The 20,553-nt window shown below is 39.3% G+C and overlaps 1 protein-coding gene across 2 annotated transcripts in view; it reads left to right on the top strand.

Annotated features, from left to right (window-relative positions):
- Positions 1-20,293, top strand: part of LOC124266530 (phospholipase A and acyltransferase 3-like) — a 52,554-nt gene extending 32,261 nt beyond the window's left edge. The window contains exons 1-4 of one of the 2 annotated variants that reach the window (XM_046701324.1): positions 17,300-17,453; positions 18,015-18,165; positions 18,835-18,964; positions 19,721-20,293. In XM_046701324.1, the coding sequence (XP_046557280.1) occupies positions 17,339-17,453; positions 18,015-18,165; positions 18,835-18,964; positions 19,721-19,804 (480 nt within the window). In that variant the 5' untranslated portion in view covers positions 17,300-17,338 and the 3' untranslated portion in view covers positions 19,805-20,293. Of the gene's footprint in view, positions 1-17,299; positions 17,454-18,014; positions 18,166-18,834; positions 18,965-19,720 lie in introns of those variants that run through there. The other variant, XM_046701325.1, reaches the window with a different exon arrangement.
- The last annotated feature ends 260 nt before the right edge of the window (positions 20,294-20,553 follow it).

Raw genomic sequence — 20,553 nt, 5'->3', positions numbered from 1 at the left:
GAAATAACAAGGTTCAGGCACTGTGAGACTATTAAGAAAGGTCACATGCAGTGCAATAATATTCCAATTATGTACTGCCAAAACTTATTTTACAGTACTGATGCGCGAACTGAAGAGACTTAAGAAATTACGAGTTGGTTCGTGTAGCGTATTTGGCCGTGCTGAAAGAGAGATAGATTAATGCTTAGTCTCTGAATATATATAATTTTGATAGTAACAAACAAGCCAATTTAAATGGAAAGGCGCCCCAGGGAGACTAGAGATTCAGAACCTGTGGAAATCTAGACTTGCTTTATTTAGGGCTTTAGCACTGCAGAGAGGGCTTGGCAGCAGGGAAAATAATGTGGTTCAGGGACTGTGAGACAGACTACAAGAGAGATAAAAGTGCTATTCTGTTGGGACAGCTAGGGACACTTACAGGGACGAAGGGCAGCTCATCGCCCTTTTGTTCACCACTCACAAAATTTACTGGCCAACACCGCAGACAAAGCGTAACTGATACTGGCAACAAGTTCGGCCGCAGCTTAATAAGCCATGTTAGCTTGCGTAATACCACTTTCTTAGTCAGGCTCTTTTGATGATAAGAATAATGAGGTCACGTGAACGTTGATTTCAAACGTACTAAAATGTGTGAAAATTAAATTACATGAACCAAGTAATTCACATGATGGAAACAAATGATCATCTTGCTTGAGCACAGGTAACATGAAGGTGTATGAACCGTTCATATACATACCCCTGAAATCCGGTATGATACATAAATATCTAAGGTGTGTAAACATTTGCACATGTGAAAATTTACAAGTGTTTCCCCACCTAAGTAAATGTACATGTTTCCAACCTGGGTAAACTTAGAACGAAATCGTAAATTTCAGCACCCATTGAAATTCAAAGGAATGTATCAGAAATACTGTAAGATCATGTATTTCCTGGGGTATCTGTTTTGCAATTCATGTTTGGAAATACCTGACAATCCGGTCATGGCATACATGAACGAGGTTCTTGTGCATACGAAAAGTAACTGTCCTCGTAGTGGTCGATATGCTTTAATACCGGAATCAGTATTAGCCGGAATCGTTGACAGTCTATCGACTGACTCGATGACCTAAGGCATTCGTCGCTGATGACGTCACTGTGAGGAATCGATTTGGGAGGTGTTAGGTGGGCAGATACCGGTCTTCGTTAGGGGTTGTAACTCTGGGTCTTCCTGATCTTGGTCTGTCAGAGGTCTGCCCAGTCTGTCGGACACGTTGCATCAAGTTGGTTACAGCAACAAGCGAGCAACCGAATATTCTTTCAATGTGCGCGTCGGTGGCCCGGATCTGGACCAATCCGATGGCTCGCTCTCCCTCTGCAGCGGTAAGGTGTGGAATTTCTTTTTGTTTTCTATTGCAGTGAATGATGGACAAGCCTTAAAAACCCTTTTATACCACCATGCACGTGCAGTTTTCATACTGCACGTGCACGTGATTTTGATCTTTTCGCATTTTCACACCTTTACATGCAAAGCATGCGCTTGACGTGTTTTGTTGCGGGTTGCTGTGTTCTAACGATATGTTTTCATTGGTTTGCGGACCTACAAACTACTTTTCATTTCAGTTATTTCATTTATATATTTGTAAAGTTTCTTTTGACCGTCAGTTTAGTTGTAGCGATGGAAGTCGTACTTTCAGACAAGAAATGGTGGTACGTTTTGAGGTAGAAGTAGCAATAGTGTTGTTACATATGTTATATTTGGGATTACACGTTCTTAGTAAAGTACAGATTGTAGTACTTTTGTTGGGTTGAGTCCCATCCGGGATTCGACCCCACATCCCAAAATATGTATGTCGGACAACTGGTAGTCTAGACTGCGGTACAGAGGTGTATCCCTCTGATAAGTGTAAATTGGCACGGCTCCCACGGCCGAAAGCTATGATTACCCAATGCCATTTAGAAAGTGGTCAAGTGAAACATTATGTTATATTTGGGATTACACTTTCTTGGTAAAGTACAGATTCTAGTACTTTTGTTGGGATGAGCCCCCTCCGGGATTCGATCCCACACCCTCAGAGTAAGGCACCTAATCGCCAGCACACAAAGTCAGTCGCCTAATTCGCTCAGCCACCGCGACTTCCACTGGAATCCCAAATATAACATTTGTTACGTTTGACCACTTTCTAAATGGCAATGTGTAATCGTGATGTTGGTGGTGGTAGTGGAGATGATAGTACTAGTAGTGGTAGAAGTAGTCAATAATAATAGCAATAGTGATGATAGTTGTGGTATTGGCGGTGGTAGTAGTAGTGGTGGTGAGTGAGTGAGTGAGTTGTAGATGTAGGAGCAGCAGCAGCAGCAGCAGCAGCAGCAGTAGTAGTAGTAGTAGTAGTAGTAGTAGTAGTAGTAGTAGTAATGGTAATAGTAGTTATAGTAGTGGTAGTAGTAGCAGGCGTATTAGGAATCCAGATTTCTATATGTCAATTTGACACATCAAAATAAAACTTACCTAACAAATAAATCGATCACAATACGACCCCACAACTGTACTCCGTTAAAACAACAGCTCACCGAGTTAGCAATTTTGTCAACAGGTGGACGTCCTGGAATAACTCAACTGAAGTAGTTAAAGATATAGTACATTCTGATTTTTGCATTGTTGCTTGCCCCGTGAAATTGTTCAAGCCAGGTTAGCGTTATATATATGCAATTTTGATGTGGTGAATGTATTAGCTATCATGTAAAATGCACGTAGAAGCGCAATGAGAGAAGTATCTTCGTGATCCGTTCTTATATACACACTCGGCGTCATTAATGAAGGGTCAAGCTATTTGTAACACTATTTCTTAAGTGTAAAATCTTCGTTTTTGCTTTAAATATATACAACTGAATGTTTTACAAACTTTCTTAACAGTGTGGGAAAACACATCAGGTCGTTGAAATGTCATTATGACGTTCTTTAACGTCCGATGCATTCCGATATCCACCTGCCACTTAATGTCAATGATTTGCACCAGCAAGTAACTCTATCAATGGAAAGTGATGACAATACACATGCACAGATGCATTTTCACTGTCGTTCACTGTTATACTTGTTTGAAATTGCAGCTTAAAATGAGACGGTTTAATCTTACCCGACAGCGTTATCGGGACGAGATTCTGGCTGCTATAGCAGTAATAGGAGCAGTACCGTTCAATGGCTTTTATCGTAGACTCACTTTACTGCAAGACGACAACGCTAGGCCTCATAAGGCCAGTATTGTCACGGAATTCCTTAGGCAACAGGGTGTAGAGCGGATGGAGTGGACAGCATGCTCACCAGACCTCAACCAAACTGAGCATACCTGGGATGAACTCCGTCGACGTGTGTACACACTTCACCTAGCTCCAGTGGATCTACCAGAACTCCGCAGAGCTCTTGTAGAGGAATGGGATGCGATTCCGCAAGCTGTCTTTATGAACTTGATAAGAAGCACGAGAACAAGGTGCGCCTGTTTCTTGGACGCGCGATGTGGGTACACAAGATAGTGAATGACCGAGTGCTTCATGTTTGGCATTTTCATTTTGGGGGCTTGGTCTATACAACTGATGTTGGCTAGTGCTGTTTGAACGTTTTTTTGTATGTCACGATGTGTCACGTTTGTCAACACATTAAACATTATGATAACACTCTTAGTTCTATTATTTCTGAGAAACCTTTCTTTACATGTGTTATATATCATTTGGCCCTTTATTAATGACGCCTAGTATATATCATAAGTCAAATCTACGAAGATGTTTCAGAAAAGGTCACATACAAAATTCATACCTCAAGGGTCATTCAAATGATCTCGTTACGATATTGCCCATGTGACTATTAATCTCCAATTACTCATTAATTCAAATGATCGGCTTTTTGTATATAAATACACGTTTAGAACAGAGTGTAACAGGTAGACATCAATGATATAACCCATGTTTTATAGCTTGACTACCATTGTGAGGATCTCAGTAAAAATAGATCTTCGGCAACCGATGGCTTTTCGTGATAGGAAACTAACGGGATCGGGTAGTCAGACTTGCTGCTTTGGTTGACACGTGTCATAGCATCTACATTTCATAGAAAAATGCTCATGACGTCAATCACTAGATTGTCTGGTCCAGTCTCGATTATGTACTGACGGCCGCCATATAGCTGGAATATTGCTGAGAACAAACAACAAACAAACAAACAAACCATGCATGAGTCATAATATTTGTTTTGCGAATATTAAGAAAAACAAGCCCGAGTAAATGGAGAAAAAGAGGGTCTACAATGTTGAGCACAATCATCCAAACAAACGCCGGCACTTGGCCTCAGCAAATGTAAGTTTAATAAAAAAAGACACTGTCACAGGGCTGAATACAGAGTTAACAAAGTTAAACGCTCCATATTAGGTCAGCATTGAGTCCCTTTTGTCCTGTCCCCAACTTACGCACAATACAGAAACTTATTTATAGTTCGTTCCAACTATGCACAGAGGTAGATTGTGAGATCTTTTGTCAGACAGAGATTTTGATAGGGATCTCAAGGCGTAGAAGGTAAGTGTTAGTATGTTTCTGAGCAAAGCAAATATGGACATGGGACAAGTATATATGTTACAGTGAATATGGTCTTCTGATATTCATCTCTTAAAATGTACAATGTATACACGTGACTTCTGAAACTTTCTCCCAGACTCCATTTTGAAGGTGACCTTTTCTGAGGTGCGGGTGTCATTGTATACTGTCATTGAAATTACAGTACCGTGACGGTTTGATTGACTGATTGTTGTTTTGCGCCGAACTCAGCAATATTCCAGCTATTTGGCGGCGGTCTGTAAATAATCGAATCTGGACCAGACAAGTGATCAACAGCATGAGCATCGCACTATGCAATTGGGATACGATGATATTTGTCAACCAAGTCAGCGACTTGACCACCTGATTCCGTTAGTCGGGTTACTGAAGACCAATTCTAATCCGGATCTTCACCGGTTATACCAATGCCACAGATATTCATCTATAACTGTGTGTTAATTTCTGTTGTTACCAACTCTTACAATCATTACATCTCCCCTGTGTAAGCCCCATTCGCTATCATTTCACTCGCTGTAATAATGTTACAACAGACATGTTGAAATATGTTGTCTGTTAATACTAGCAACTACCAGAAGCAATGTGACTTAGACTTCCTTCGTATGAAGGCATTGGTTATCATAATTTTGTTAAAAACAAATGGAGAATCTTGAATATGCACTCTTCAGAAAAAAAAGAAGAAAACTAGAAGAAAAGTATTTTGGAAGAATTGATTGCGTCTGTTTAGGAGCAATTATTTCATGTAATTTCAATGGTTTAAAAGTGACAATTCACTCGTCTGTGGACAACGAGTTCGTCAACACAACAACAGTCTTTATTCCTGTGTTTCTGTTTACTTGAGTCTAGATATCGTACTGGGCTATTCATTTCTCCGACGGTAAACACGCTGTCTTCCATCTGACAGCTGAAGAAGGAATCTTGATTCATCACTGAACCAGAATAGACTCCAGTTTCTAAGGTTCCAGTTCCGGACTCTACGACACCACCACAAGCGATAGCGCCGTTGGACGTCTCTCATAACAGGGACGACAACTGGCCTTCTTGGTCGAATGTCCACTTCACGCAATCGATGCCTCATTGTTTGGTCGGAACTTCTACTCAAACCAGGGATTGGTTGTGCAATCTCCACGACTGTGGCAAGACGATGACGCAAGTGAGCAGCTTGGATGTAGCTTTATCTGGACTTTGGTGGTCACTCTTGGACGTCCAATTCTCGGGAGATCTTGGACAGAACGTATATTGTAGGGACATTGTTTCACACTCATGTATGTAAGGTTTTGTAACTTATTGTACCCTTGGTCATACGATAGACTGTACTCAAGGCCCAAGTGTCTGTAAGATGAAACTCATCATTTCAGTGTTTTAACCGTGTATGCAAATTTTATCTTTTCAACAAGTTTGCATACATCTATGACAGTTCAAGAAGGTACTACGACCCATTGTAGTGACAAAGGAGAAATGCACATCAAAATTAAAGGATTTGATCAGTGTTCAGACTGAGGACAGGCAACAACAGTGTATATATTTGACACATCTTTATAATCATCTTTCGATGGTCGCCAAGTGGTCTTTAATGAGTCACATTTGTACAACCTTTGAACTGTCAAGTCTGTTACGCTGGTGGTGTCCGTCATTCGGAAGTCCCGCCTGTTTATGTGTATGTATCATGCTACGTTGCATTGTGATAAACTGAGGTAGTTCATATGCTATTATACCATCATGTAATACTATGTGAATGAAAATGTAAACCAACACAGAGATAACGTGCTCATATCCTTTTGATAAACTGGTTTCGCGCTGACATTGTATAACTGGGCTATTCCACGCTTCTGTATACCATTCTTCTTGGATGACGTTCAGAGGTGAGGTGAAATTGGGTTTAACGTCGTGCTTGAGAATATTTCGCTTATATGACGACGTGCATGCGTGTGTATGTGTATGTGCGGCTGCTTGTACTATCCGAGACTTAAGCTGGTATATTAGGGCTAGCCCACTGAGATACCATGCCGCAGTGAAGCATGAATACCCCACTCAGACACATTATACTGACTCCGAGTCGACCAGTCCTTGTTTTACCCATTAATGCCGAGCGCCATGAAGGGACCAACAAGTACCATATTTTAACGTCTTTTGGTATGACGCGGCCGGGGATCGAACCCACGACCTTCCGCACTCCGGGCGGACGCTCTAACCACTACACCACGGAGGCGGTCCACGTTGAGAGTGGTGGGTGGTTACTGACGGTGATGCGAGGTCCAAGGAGTGAAGGAGTGAGCTCAGTGTTTTCGTCGCATCGGCAGTATTTTAGCCATATAGTGACTAGACCAAGTTATTTTATGGAGCGCTATTGATAAAACATTGGAGACCTCAGACATGTTTGTTGCAATACTTTTGGCATGTATCCTTTTGATATACTATTTTGTCCCAGGTTACACATAGTTATTGTATGACTGTATTGTCAAGGTAAAAACGGAAGAAGCACGCTATAATAAAGTTATTATCTAATAACATTTTCCTCTTGTCAATGAGAAAAAATGGTACAGAAACCGAGAATACAAAAACCTTTTGACGAACTAGAGTAAATACAACCAGAATATCACAGATTCAGATGTAAAACTAGCGCGTAAATCTATAGACGAGTCAATAATTACATAACAAGTTACAGATCGCCTTACTAAAGACCATCGAGACTTATGGTACTTTTGCTTCCTGCATGGACCCACCAACCAGCTGGACTTACACCATCACTTCAGCCCTTGTCTATTTACAAAACATACTTATCAAAATTTTCCAAACAATTCAATTTATGTTAAAAAAGTCAATAATTAAATAACAATTAACATTATCAAAAAAGATCTTTGGCTGTTTTTCCTTTGTGATGAAAAATAATGCTTGAACAAGGGGATTCAACATGGAGGATCCTTATCATTCCATATTTCAAAGGGCTCAAGTCTGGACTAAGTGCTGGTCATGGTATGTTCTCCGTTTTGAGGAACTCCGTGATAATACTCACCCTAACATCTGCTGCTCTGTAAAGCTCCTCTCCAACTTGAGAGGTACTTTCCACAGTCGTTCTCATGAAACGGTCTTGTGACCCATTTGTCCCTTTTGGTCCACATGATCGATGTCTGTCAGCAACGTAATCTGTCTGCGATATTGTGATTGTAATCTGGTAATTACTGACTGTGAAACGTTAAGATCTCATGCCACAATCCTCTGTTTTGTTCCAACTTCCAACGTGCCAATAGCACGTAGCCGTTCTTGGCATGCTTCTGTGTAAATGTCGCATTTTACCACGAACACGTTCACGTGTACATCATGGCAAACGTGTGTACAGACACGGCGAGTTTTCATGACAAAATTCATGACATTTTGTGAACGGAATAATGATTTCCTTAATCCACGTTCGTTCTCAAATAATTTCCCCTGAGATATCCGGGTTAGACTTGATCTTCAGTGACCCATGCTTGACTCGATTATTTACAGACCGCTGTCATATAGCTGCAATATTGCTGAAAACTAAACTCACTCACTCACTAGTTAAATAATGCATAGCCTGTGACTTACACAAATTTCTTGAAAGCACCTATTTTATACCTTAATGTATTTTCACAGGGTATAAATGTGGCAATGTTATGGACACGGTCCATTCCAGTCCAATATTGCCACAGAAAACAGCGTAAAATACAATGTTGATATAATATGATATGATGTGATGTGACGTGGCGTGATAAACTCGAGTGAGTACGTCTCTTTTAGCGGTATATAGTAATATCATGGCTGGAGACTCAAGGAATATTTAATATGTTGTCACGATTCTTTTTGCATGTCTGAATAGCGAACTATGTCTTATATGTGTGCCTGAGCAATGAAGTGAACAGTCCTTGGTTTACAGTTAGGAGAATTTGGATTGCATTTATCAAAGTTTCTCTGATTTGTATATTTTAAACGTAATTATATAAAATTGGAAGCATATAATAGACAGAATAATAATGTGCTTGTATGAAACATCATGTATATATACTACACACAAAAAGTATGGGAACACCCTAAAATTTGATTGTCATATATAAACTTAATCGGAGTGAGGTCTGTTATACTCTAAGGTAAATGCAACTTTTTGTGTGCTTAATGGGCACTTTACACAACATTTTGGAACATGCAGCGAAGCAACTGATTCAGTATTCGTTGAGTTTGAGTAAAATGAAACATTACCGAAAACAGCGAAAAACAAGGGTGCTAAAACACACCAGCACCATGTTTGATTCAAACGCCAAAACACAACAGCATAGTGCATGTTGAAGACAGACTTCGAATTTCTGAATGAGTGGATGGAAAGAGGGCTGAGTTAATTTAGGGTCTTATTTCGATGTATTACGGATTCATATATTATTATCTCACATGTGTTTTTAAAACATCTTTAATATTGAAAAAAACCCATTGAATTTGAGGCTTCAAATAATCCCATTCCGCCAATACAATTTCTCGAAGCACCTTATAAAATATACTTAACGAAAACGATCCTTATCCCGTTTGAATTCCATCATTGTTATTTCCTTGTAACTATCCTCCAGAATAGCAGAATGCAGTGTACGTCTTATATGTATACAAAATATCAAATGACTTACGAGTTTTGCTCCGGAAGGACAACATGGTTTACAGACCATGTTTCCACCTCCCATGTAAGTGGTACATGGTACAGGCATGATAATTATGCGCATTTGTAAAATTATTTAGTCAGAAGCAACAGCGTTTTCGTGTTATTTGTGCCAAAAATGAAGTTCAGATCAAATAATCAAAACACACAACTGTGTAGGTTTAAGACCACCATTATTGACTTTAATACTGGTATGGATAGATTACAAGTCAGGCAAAATGACCTAATACCATTTACCAGGGCCTCTGAAGATTTATACTTGGGATGGTTCCTTTTGCTCCTCTGTTTATCAGCTGGTCCGTCGTGGGAGAGACTGTCTGTCTGACTGTATTGAAATGTAAATACATGTAGACCTGTCTTTCTGTATGGTCACAGTACCTAGGTGTGCCGCCGTGCGAATGTGCCGGTAATGTTAGTGGGACAGTTGGTATAAATTTGCAGTTAAGCTGTAAGGCCTTCCACGAACCGTTTCAAATGTAATTGACAGGACACAATTGTCACATAGAAATCGCCTTCCAGTCAATGTTACCCACCCTTTTGAACCCCAGAGTGTGTTCCAAATTGATTTCTTTCTTCAGGCAATTTATGTCCCAGCAATGCAACCACCGTTATCTGTCTTGACAAAGAAGAGAACAACAAAGTCCTTCTATCAATTTTCACTCTTTGAAATGTAGCATGGACACATCTGTTCACATGCTAATGCTATTCACAAGATTGCCGCGGATAGTGGATATTGATAGTGGTTTTTTTTGAATACTCACCGTTTACGGGTGTTGTGACATAACACTATTAGGACAACAATCATTCATACACCTCACAATGGCAACAGACCTTACTGCACGCCTATGTTTGTGTGTACTGATAGCTGCGTGAAAATCACATTGTCCCAGTTAAAATTTCTTTGCTGTAAGCACCAGATCAACCTTTCGCTCCTTTTGTTCAGGTTTCATGATCGGTGATGGAATTCCTCGACCTTTCTGCCAACACATTGCGTGTAGCTCAGTTCTAATCGTCTCCTTAACAGACAGCCAAAGTTCCTCTATCAATCATATCCAGCCTTAAGTTTTCTAAACTCCTTGTTTGTTTTTAGGAACAAGAATACCATGCCGCCCCCTGTCACCGACAGTCAATTTTTGGGCCTACCTGCGCCTCCCTGGTGCTCAATGCCATATCATTTTGCAATATTTTTCAAAACCCGATAAACAGTGGACAAAAGGATGACTGTTCAACTTGAAATCACTTTAGCTGATCAGATGTCCTTGTTATAATACTCTAAAAACAACTTCCTCTTCTCTATATCATCCATACTGAGGATCACTGAAAATGTCGTCTGCTAGAAAGTAAACAAAGGGGGATAACTCTTCACAAACTAATGAAAAAGGATTAACGGATTTGTCTCTCTTGAATGAAACCAAGCACTTGATAGCTGGTCAAGGTTGTTTATACTAGAAATCCAATAAAACGTATTCCTAAAATTCTCAATAATTTCTGGTCATACTATAAAACCTGCGTCAGTGGAGAAGATCTGTCTAGTCAGAACTCGAAAGACTTATATCACAAGGACAGCCAGACAGATGGAAATCCAGTCACTAACAAGGCCTTATGCTTCTCTCAATGGCAGCGGAGTTGAGAAAACACCCAAAGAGGCTATTTCTACAGCCGGCTTACCAGATTCTTTCAGTGCCAAAGATTTCCAACCCACAGGGGCTACTATTGTGGCCAGCTGTTGTTTTCCGGCAGAGGTGAACTATTCAATCGGTCGGTGGAAGACAGAATCCATATACTTGAATCACTATTTCCACTGTAAAAAAACTGCTAATGTTTTTGACAGCATTCTCAAAATTGGTGACAAGGGGCTAAATGCGTTCTAGGCAGCTGCCTGGTGGTCAAGTGTTTCTGGAGTTGGTTTCATCAGAGATGTTTGTACATTGTATATTAAACGCTTGAAAATATAGACAAAGGGATCAGAACAAGTGCATACAGTTTGGTCCTGCTATCAAGCTCTGGTTAAGTTACAAACTTGACTTGTTAATGTGGTTGTTCTACCAAAGTTTACATGTTTAAAGTTGGTTACAGATTTTAAGGCCGTTATCAAGGCAGACTGATTCAAGTGGTGTGTTTCTTCTGAGGTTTACCATGGATAAGTGTTAAAGTACACATTAGGTTAAAAGTTTCAAATTTTGTTAAACGTTTTCTACTTGAGTATTACTGTTTGTGCTTAATAACGCAGGTTTTACCCAGTTAAAAATAATTGATCAATGAGTGTTGTTCTTTCTTGTGGGTAACTCCTTTGTGAGGAATTATGAAGTTGGATTGATAAGGAAGGATGACAATATATGGATAAACAACTTCTCTATTACAATGAGAGTGTAGGTTCTAACACCATTATGGAGCAAGTGACGATACATTTCATAAAAGATACAAGATAATTACATAATACTGACATAGGGTATTACTCTTATTTGTAGTAATATTAAAAATCGAAGCATATTCATGGTCTGTTCTTAAATATATATCATCAGTCAAATTTACAAAGATGTTTCAGAAAGGTCACATACAAAATTCATACCCCAAATGTCATTCAAACGATCTAGTGACGTGATCATTGCCACGTGACTATAAAGCTTAACTGAATCAATCAAATGATTAGCATTTTGTATATAAATGAACGTAATGGACAGGTGTAATTGGCAGACATAACTGATAAAACCCATGTTTTATAGCTTGACTACCATTCATGACCTACCGATGAGGATACGGGAAAAATTCATCTTCAGCAACCCATACTTTTCGTGAAAGGTAACTAACAGGATCGGGTACACTAGCTCCCTGACTTGCTTGACACATGTCATTGTGTCCCAGTTTCATGGATAGATGCTCATGATGTCAATCACTGGATTGTCTGGTCCAGTCTGGATTATGTACAGACTGCCGTCATATAGATGGAATACTGCTGAGAGCGGCGTTACACAAACAAACAAACAACAAACAAACAAACCATGCATGACTCATTTGTATTGGATGTGTGAACATTACGGCAAACGAGCACGAGTAAATAGAGGAAAAGAGGGTCAACAATTGTTGAGCCCAATCTTCCAAACAAGTGCCAGTACTCTGCCTCAATAAATGCATTGTTGCAACAGAGTTTATGGTAAGTGTATTAAAAAAAAGACGCCGTCACAGGGCTGAATACAGAGTTAACAAAGTAAAACGCTCCATATTAGGTCAGCATTGAGTCCTTTTGTCCTTTCCCCAACTTTCTCACAATACAAAAAATTCTGCATAGTTCTTTCCAACCGTAGGATGACGTAACGCTATGCACAGAGGTATATTGTGAGATCTATAGTCAGACGGAGATATTGATAGGGATCTCGAGGCGGAGAAGGTAAGTGTTGGTATATTTCTGAGCAAAAGCAAATATGGACATAGTACAAGTGTATGTGTTACAGTGAATATGTAAAACCAGGGTGTATGTATAATCCCTGAAATGTTCAGTGACTATGTATAATGTCTGATTCGCTTAGTGATTATAGATAATCACTGAAACATAGACTAGAATGTTAGACATATTCCCTGAAATCACTTCTTGTATTAGTGTGAGGTATATTTCACCCCAAAAATGTGGAATTAGACTTTTGTATTAAGCAGGACTAACACTTTTCACCAGCCTTGTAGCATTTGCCTCTATTTGTCTGGCACCTATTGACCCCTGCACAATTCCAGCAATTCACTTATGGTCTTCTGATATTCATCTCTTGGGATGTACAATGTATACACGTGACTTCTGAAACTCTCTCTCTCAGACTCCATTTTGGATGTGACCTTTTCTGAGGTGCGGGTGTCCTTGTGTTCTGTTTCAAAATGAGCCTCTCTCATCAGCAAAGCCCATTGTTGCCCTTTTTGAATGGATACACGGATTATGTGTAACCCTTGAAAATTTCAGTGATTATGTATAATCACTGAGTGAATCAGACAATGTACATAATCGCTGAAAATTATATTGACTCTAACATATACACCACTACATGTTGGCACTATGCTGTATTGAAACACTACAACATGGTGTCACGTGGCAACACTACAACGATATGAGATTACACCACCAACACTCCAACAGAATTATGCGATATTCCTTTCGTTTAGTAACCACATAGAGTCTCTTGAAAGCCGTCTGTACCAAGAATATTCTATAGAAAATCCTTTTTTTCCCAGTGATATTCTAATCAATGTCTCACAAGCAGAGGAATATTGTACATAAAACCTCTATGTTCCAGGAAGATTCTAAAGAATGTCTCTCAGGAACAGGAATATTCTATAGAAAAGCTCTGTGTTCCAGGGATAGTGTAACGAAAGTCTCTCAGTCTGAGGAAAATTCTCAAGAAAATCCCTCTTACAGGGATATTATCGATATATATTAATCCATTCATGAAAATCTTATTAGTTCACAAGTTCACGTTCATTTAGGAATAGATCTGTGAGAACGCTCAACCCTTTCGGATTTACAGGATCCTAACCTTAGACCTTAAATGCACATTTTCAATCACAATGGTTGGTGTATTCAAAGAGATAAATCATCTCGACACAGACGTATGTATAATATTTCACGATATCATTTAATGCGCAATCATGCTGACGTTGTGTCAGTTCTTGAAAATGGAATGACGTTGTGAATCGAAGCAACGAATACAACAGATGCGATGTTATGGCTATTTTTTAACCCTGTCATAAACTGGTGTAAACCAGTGCTGAAAAGAAAGTATACAGTATATTTTACCAAACCTGGAAATAAAATAAAGCATACATAAATGAACATCTGTTTAATTTCAATAGAGTATTGAAGTCTACAGCAAATGTGCACAATTTCATTTCATACAAAGTCAAACCTATTGCTTTACTGACACTGAAAGACAAGTGGTATCATAGTCTGAACTTTTACACAAATCAACAAGACTTTTTATCGCAAAATGTCATCAATCGTGTATCTTCGAGCATTCAGGTTGCCATGAATGATCACAAGTATGGTTTTGAGATCACTCCCCACACCATCAAGCTATGGGCTTCAAACGGTCGGGCATGCTGAACGCACTTCGGCGCTAAACTTGTACCTACTCGTCTGTAAACACATGCTCGGGCCTCATTAATATACAGGCAAAACCTACTCTCGTCGGTGAACATCACACATCGCCAATTACGCATCTACTAAAGTTGAACTTGCCTGGCCAATGTCAATCGACGACGTCGAGTTTGAAGAGTCAGATGCACTTCGAGGTAGGGTCGACGTGCTAGAATACCATGTTCTCTAAGCCGCCGGTACAATTGTATGTCGACGGATGCGGTGTCCTAGTGCCGTTGCTGCCTTTGACGTCGCCGTTACAAAACAATTACTCAGATGAATTGTCGGATGTGGTGTATGTTCTGCATTAGCTATCAAGTGTATTCGCTGTAACAATGTTTTAAGGGCATGTTGAAATCTGTTGTCCCACGCAAACTGTATGGGATTCGGCATTCTACTGACCAGAAAGCTGTGATGAGTGTAAGCACATTTCGATATACCACGTTACAGACCATAGGATGATATGGTCTTTAGAACTGATAACTTTTTATGACACATATCAAGTCATTGTGACGTCATCATAGATTTTTTCTACAATATCGCTCTTGTGCATTACAAGAGGTGATCCTTGAACGCCTATCAAACATAGACACAAAAATAGACACACAATAAACCTTGTACTGGCGTCAGTTTGCTTCCAACCCGGATAAGTAAAACATATCAGGATTTCTGACAATAAATACTATGATAGCATTGGACAACACATAACACCACTATGACATCATGGCAACAGAAATAACACCACTACGATATCATGGCAACAGACATAACACCACTATGACATCATGGAGACAGACATAACACCACTATGATATCATGGATACAGACATAACACCACTATGATATCATGGCAACAAACATAACACCACTATGATATCATGGAGGTAGACATAACACCACTGCGATATCATGACAACAGACATCATACCTCTAAGATATCATGGAGACAGACATAACACCACTATGATATCATGGAGACAGACATAACACCACTATGATATCATGGCAACAAACATAACACCACTATGATATCATGGAGGTAGACATAACACCACTGCCATATCATGACAACAGACATCATACCTCTAGGATATCATGGAGGTAGACATAACACCACTGCCATATCATGACAACAGACATCATACCTCTAGGATATCATGGAGACAGACATAACACCACTATGATATCATGGCAACAAACATAACACCACTATGATATCATGGAGGTAGACATAACACCACTGCCATATCATGACAACAGACATCATACCTCTAAGACATCATGGAGACAGACATAACACCACTATGATATCATGGCAACAAACATAACACCACTATGATATCATGGAGGTAGACATAACACCACTGCGATATCATGACAACAGACATCATACCTCTAGGATATCATGGAGGCAGACATAACACCACTATGATATCATGACAACAGACATCATACCTCTAGGATATCATGGAGACAGACATAACACCACTATGATATCATGGGGACAGACATAACACCACTATGATATCATGGCAACAAACATCATACCTCTAGGATATCATGGAGACAGACATATCACCACTATGATATCATGGAGACAGACATAACACCACTATGATATCATGGCAACAAACATAACACCACTATGATATCATGGAGGTAGACATAACACCACTATGATATCATGACAACAGACATCATACCTCTAGGATATCATGGAGACAGACATAACACCACTATGATATCATGGAGACAGACAAAACACCACTATGATATCATGGCAACAAACATAACACCACTATGATATCATGGAGGTAGACATAACACCACTGCCATATTATGACAACAGACATCATACCTCTAGGATATCATGGAGACAGACATAACACCACTATGACATAATGACAATCGACATAACACCACTATGACAGCATGGAGACAGATACAGCACCACTATGACAGTGTGTAATCTTAACCGAGGACGTAGGAAACAGCGCTCAAAATGTGAAGTGCAACTAGATGAACGTTTCTTACATGGGTCAGGTCTTACATGGGTCAGGTCATCAATGTACACATGTAAATATGGACCTGTTGTCAACCAATGTAACACTATCGGAAAATCTAAAATGTGACAATTGGGGCACGCGCAGTTAGAATTCCTCGGGAATGCTCGTCTGGGAAAACCCAGTTTGTGCTGAGATATGTCAAGTTTCTGAGGCACGTCAATGCAAGACTTGTAAGTGTTTGTATAGCTCGTCTGTCAAAGCACTAAAGAATAATAATGCACGAGCAATCTATATGACTGCTTTTTTGTGAGTTTCTTTTAGGTTTATCATTCATTCTTCGTTACTTTGTGATTCAAGTATTTGTAAGTGTGTGGTTCAACCTTATTTCTCAACACATTTACCTTGTTTACATACCCCACCCCCCACAAACACATCCATAAACATGAATTACACAGACACGTAATTTTAGCGACACTACAACCTATAGACTTGGACTGAGAGTTGGCACCAAACCATAAAACATGGCCTCCCTTTAGGACAGATCATTTTGTTTAACTCACTGTACTGTTTGCTGGATAATTTGTACCTGAAGAGATTGTTTCTCAGTAACCTGGTGATTAGTTCATACTCGATGGCTTTGGTGATTGCGAAAACGGTAAACTGCGTTTATAACGTATTATTTTTTCCGGTCACTAACTGTATATGTTTGGCGAAAATTGTATGAACGAACGGTTATAAAGAACTAACATCAGTGTTCCCTATCTTCATGACCATAGCTGACTGTATGCCTGTCAAATATGTTATTACCAATGGTTTGTTTAGCCGCCGGGACATGTGTTTATGATGAAATAGAGTCGACCGGTATTCATAAACTCTCTATACCAATGACATTTAATGTCACTAATTTTAGACAATGCATCATAATAGTCCATTTTACCTTTTGGTTTACAGCGTGACATCTCCACAGGACACTTGACACCGATCACTACCATGGCAGAGATGACAACGGTCCAAAAGCACAACAACGACGTGTTGTCCAGCTTGGAGCCAGGTGACCAGGTGGAGTTTGACAGAATGTTCTATTGTCACTGGGCCGTGTACATTGGTAGGCAAATATTCACTGATTCTCTTTGACACTTTGAAGAAGAATAAACTAGAGATTCGTATTTCCTTTATTGTCCGCTTTAAATGAACTACAATGAATGGTCTCGGCCCACCTTTGGTTAGTAGTTTCCAAGGTAATTTACGTAATCACTCAGTAACACTAAAAAATCCATTCTTTCAAATCTGCTACACATTGCAATCTCCCAGTAGCATCTATTATCTATTGATCAGAATAAATGCTTCCCATCTGCTATACTCAGTAACCACCCAGTAATCTTCACTGATAAGAATTAATTCTGACCTATCTGCTATACACTGTAATCCCTCAGTAATATGCACTGCTCAGAATCCATTTGTTCTCATCGGCTATACATTGCAATTTCCCAGTAACATCTATTGATCAAAATCAGTGACCCCGACCCACGTACACCCCACCCCACCCCACACCCCACACCCCCACCCACACACAATACATAACCACATTAACACACACCTACCTCACCCAGTTCCGTCCAGTGTTGAATGAGAAAAACATGTAATAGGTTGGAACATTTGTCCTCAGGTGATGGTTACGTGATTCACCTGGCCAGCCCTGATGGTCAGAGCTTAAGTAAGACTGAAAAAGCCGTTGTCCGTAGAGACAAAATCAAGGATGTTGCTGCGAACAGCAAGATGTATAAAAACAACTCCAAGGGCGAAAAATACGGACTAAAGTGAGAAACAAATGAAAGAATGAAGTACATATCTACTGAAGAAATTAGAGCCCATATAAATCCTGTCACTCCAGAGTTGAGGTATCATGAACACTAAGAGAAGCAAACGACAGGTATTGGGCAAGACATAAGGTGCCGTTTCTGTCAAGGAGTGGCGCTGAGAATCTGGTTAGGAATGTCTGCTTTATTGGGGCATCTCACAAGTTTGAATATTATTCACCTGTGTGGATAACTGTTGTAGTATGAGTAGTAATACACAGTTCTACTCTTTCTGGTTTCGGACAGGGATGTTGAAGATGTTGAGGGCTGACTCTCGGTTCTGGGTTTTTGTTCTCTTTAAACCACCCACAGAGTGCAAAATCATGGACATAAATACATTCTTCAATAAAAAAGATATCATACACAAGAGTTGCCATGGATAAGTTAATTTGGGTATTAGTTACCTATGAAGAAGCCCGGATGTTGACCTCATTTGTGCTGTTTGTTATAGACTAATATTTTTTATTACCGGTTTGGGGCCAGAATGTTATTATTCTTTTGTACACTTCTGAATAATTTGAAAGTTCATTATCTTCATATTTTAGACTTATGTCATAGTTTTGGGGAACTGTACTATCGAATGCAGAAAACATACAGTCAAAAGGAAGATACATTTTATCCACTTTGCAGAGCCTTCAGCAAATCTGATATCGTAAAGAGAGCCAAGAGCCAGCTTGGCAGAGAGGGATATAATCTGCTTGCCAGCAACTGTGAACACTTCGTGTCGTGGTGCTGCTACGACATTGAAATAAGTGACCAGGTGGGAATCATTTTCTTCGTTTCCAAAGTAGAAATGACATGTGTTCTGTTCAATGTAATTATGTTATAATCTAACTGACGGGTATGGGGTCCAAAGATAACGCATTTACCCTCTCTTAACTATAATTTAAAATATGTGTGTAAATATCACATGTCAAGCTCATATATATGTCACCCATTTATTTCAGGAAGTCAAACATTGAAGGAATATGGTATTTGAAGTATATATTTTTATCACAGTACCATTAGTTATGTTCGCCAGGCCACATAACCATACAACATGTAAACATAGCACTTGCATATATGAAACTTAGCCAACAACCCGTTAATGAGTAAAATTTTAGTAACTGTGTATGTTCCAAAACGATTTCAACTTCAGTTTTAATGCATGACCAATGTCAAACTGCCGATGCCCCAACATGGGTTCTCATGAAAAGGTTCCCAAAGAAAAATGTAAGGCTATGACAAAAGCTACAAACATCGCTATAGGTGAACACAAGTACAATAGGTATCGAGATGCAAACTGCCGTACAAAAGAAAGCACACACCTGATGCTTTGGTAAAATGTTTTTCTAAAAACAGTGTTTTGATTGTGACTCACTCACAAGTCACAAACATTGTGTACGTGCTGCAATAACACTAATATTTTTTAATAGTCTCAAAACACCAGGTGAGTACTTTCTTTTGTTCATCAGTATATATTCCTTTTGGTTGGGAAAGGCGAGTTCATGGTAAAGGTACATTTGTGTCTTTGTAGGTGGATGATCGCATCGAACTGACGGCGAAAGCGGCTAAAATGTTCTTCAGTTGGTTACAGGAAAAGGGTAAACACACTTCATAAGTGTTTACAGACGCCGGGCAGGTGGAGTTCCCACTGGTGTACAGGTCATAGCGCTCCAAACTAGATTCCGTAGATTAACAAAAACTTTTTGTGGCCTTCAGGCAGAATCATCTCACTGCTGTGATCGTGAGATTGAGTATGAGGTTTCTTTTGCAAATGTCAAGTAAGTAAAACTGACCATATTTTTCAATATTTGGTGCTGTCTACTTTAACACAACGACTTAGGCTGAATGTGTGCAGAAATAACTTGTGTTAGTGGCTTCAACGTTCTGTATTTGGAAAAGGAATTTGTTAACATTGAAATAAAAATGTGTTCTTGTGGCCTTAAAGTCATAATCTGCATATATATGTATATATGAATATATATATTTAACGGCTATTTACGACCTGGTTATTTTTTAACATATAACACTCCTATGGAAGTCTATGGGAAAACATTTGGTTTTGTTTAACCCGTAACAGACAACGAATAAATGACTGTATTCTCTGTTTTATAGTAACTGTTTATATTTTGCAAGAAACAACGAAATGTATCATTTTCTCAACTCGATGTGTCATAGAATATAAAGGGAACATTATTGAGTGAAAGTTACTTACCGTCACAGTCAGTAATATTCACTATATACGGTTACGTTTTCAACTTATTAGCCAATAATTTTTGCCAGCACTCAATCAAAATATTCACTTATATAGCCCTTGTATCCAGCAATACGTTGTTGCTAAATAGCTCATTGATTCATGACCAACTC

Source organism: Haliotis rubra, unplaced genomic scaffold (assembly GCF_003918875.1).
Source record: "Haliotis rubra isolate DU_JTF1 unplaced genomic scaffold, ASM391887v1 Scf1260, whole genome shotgun sequence".
NCBI lineage: Eukaryota > Metazoa > Mollusca > Gastropoda > Lepetellida > Haliotidae > Haliotis > Haliotis rubra.
This window is presented reverse-complemented; position numbering and strand designations above follow the sequence as displayed.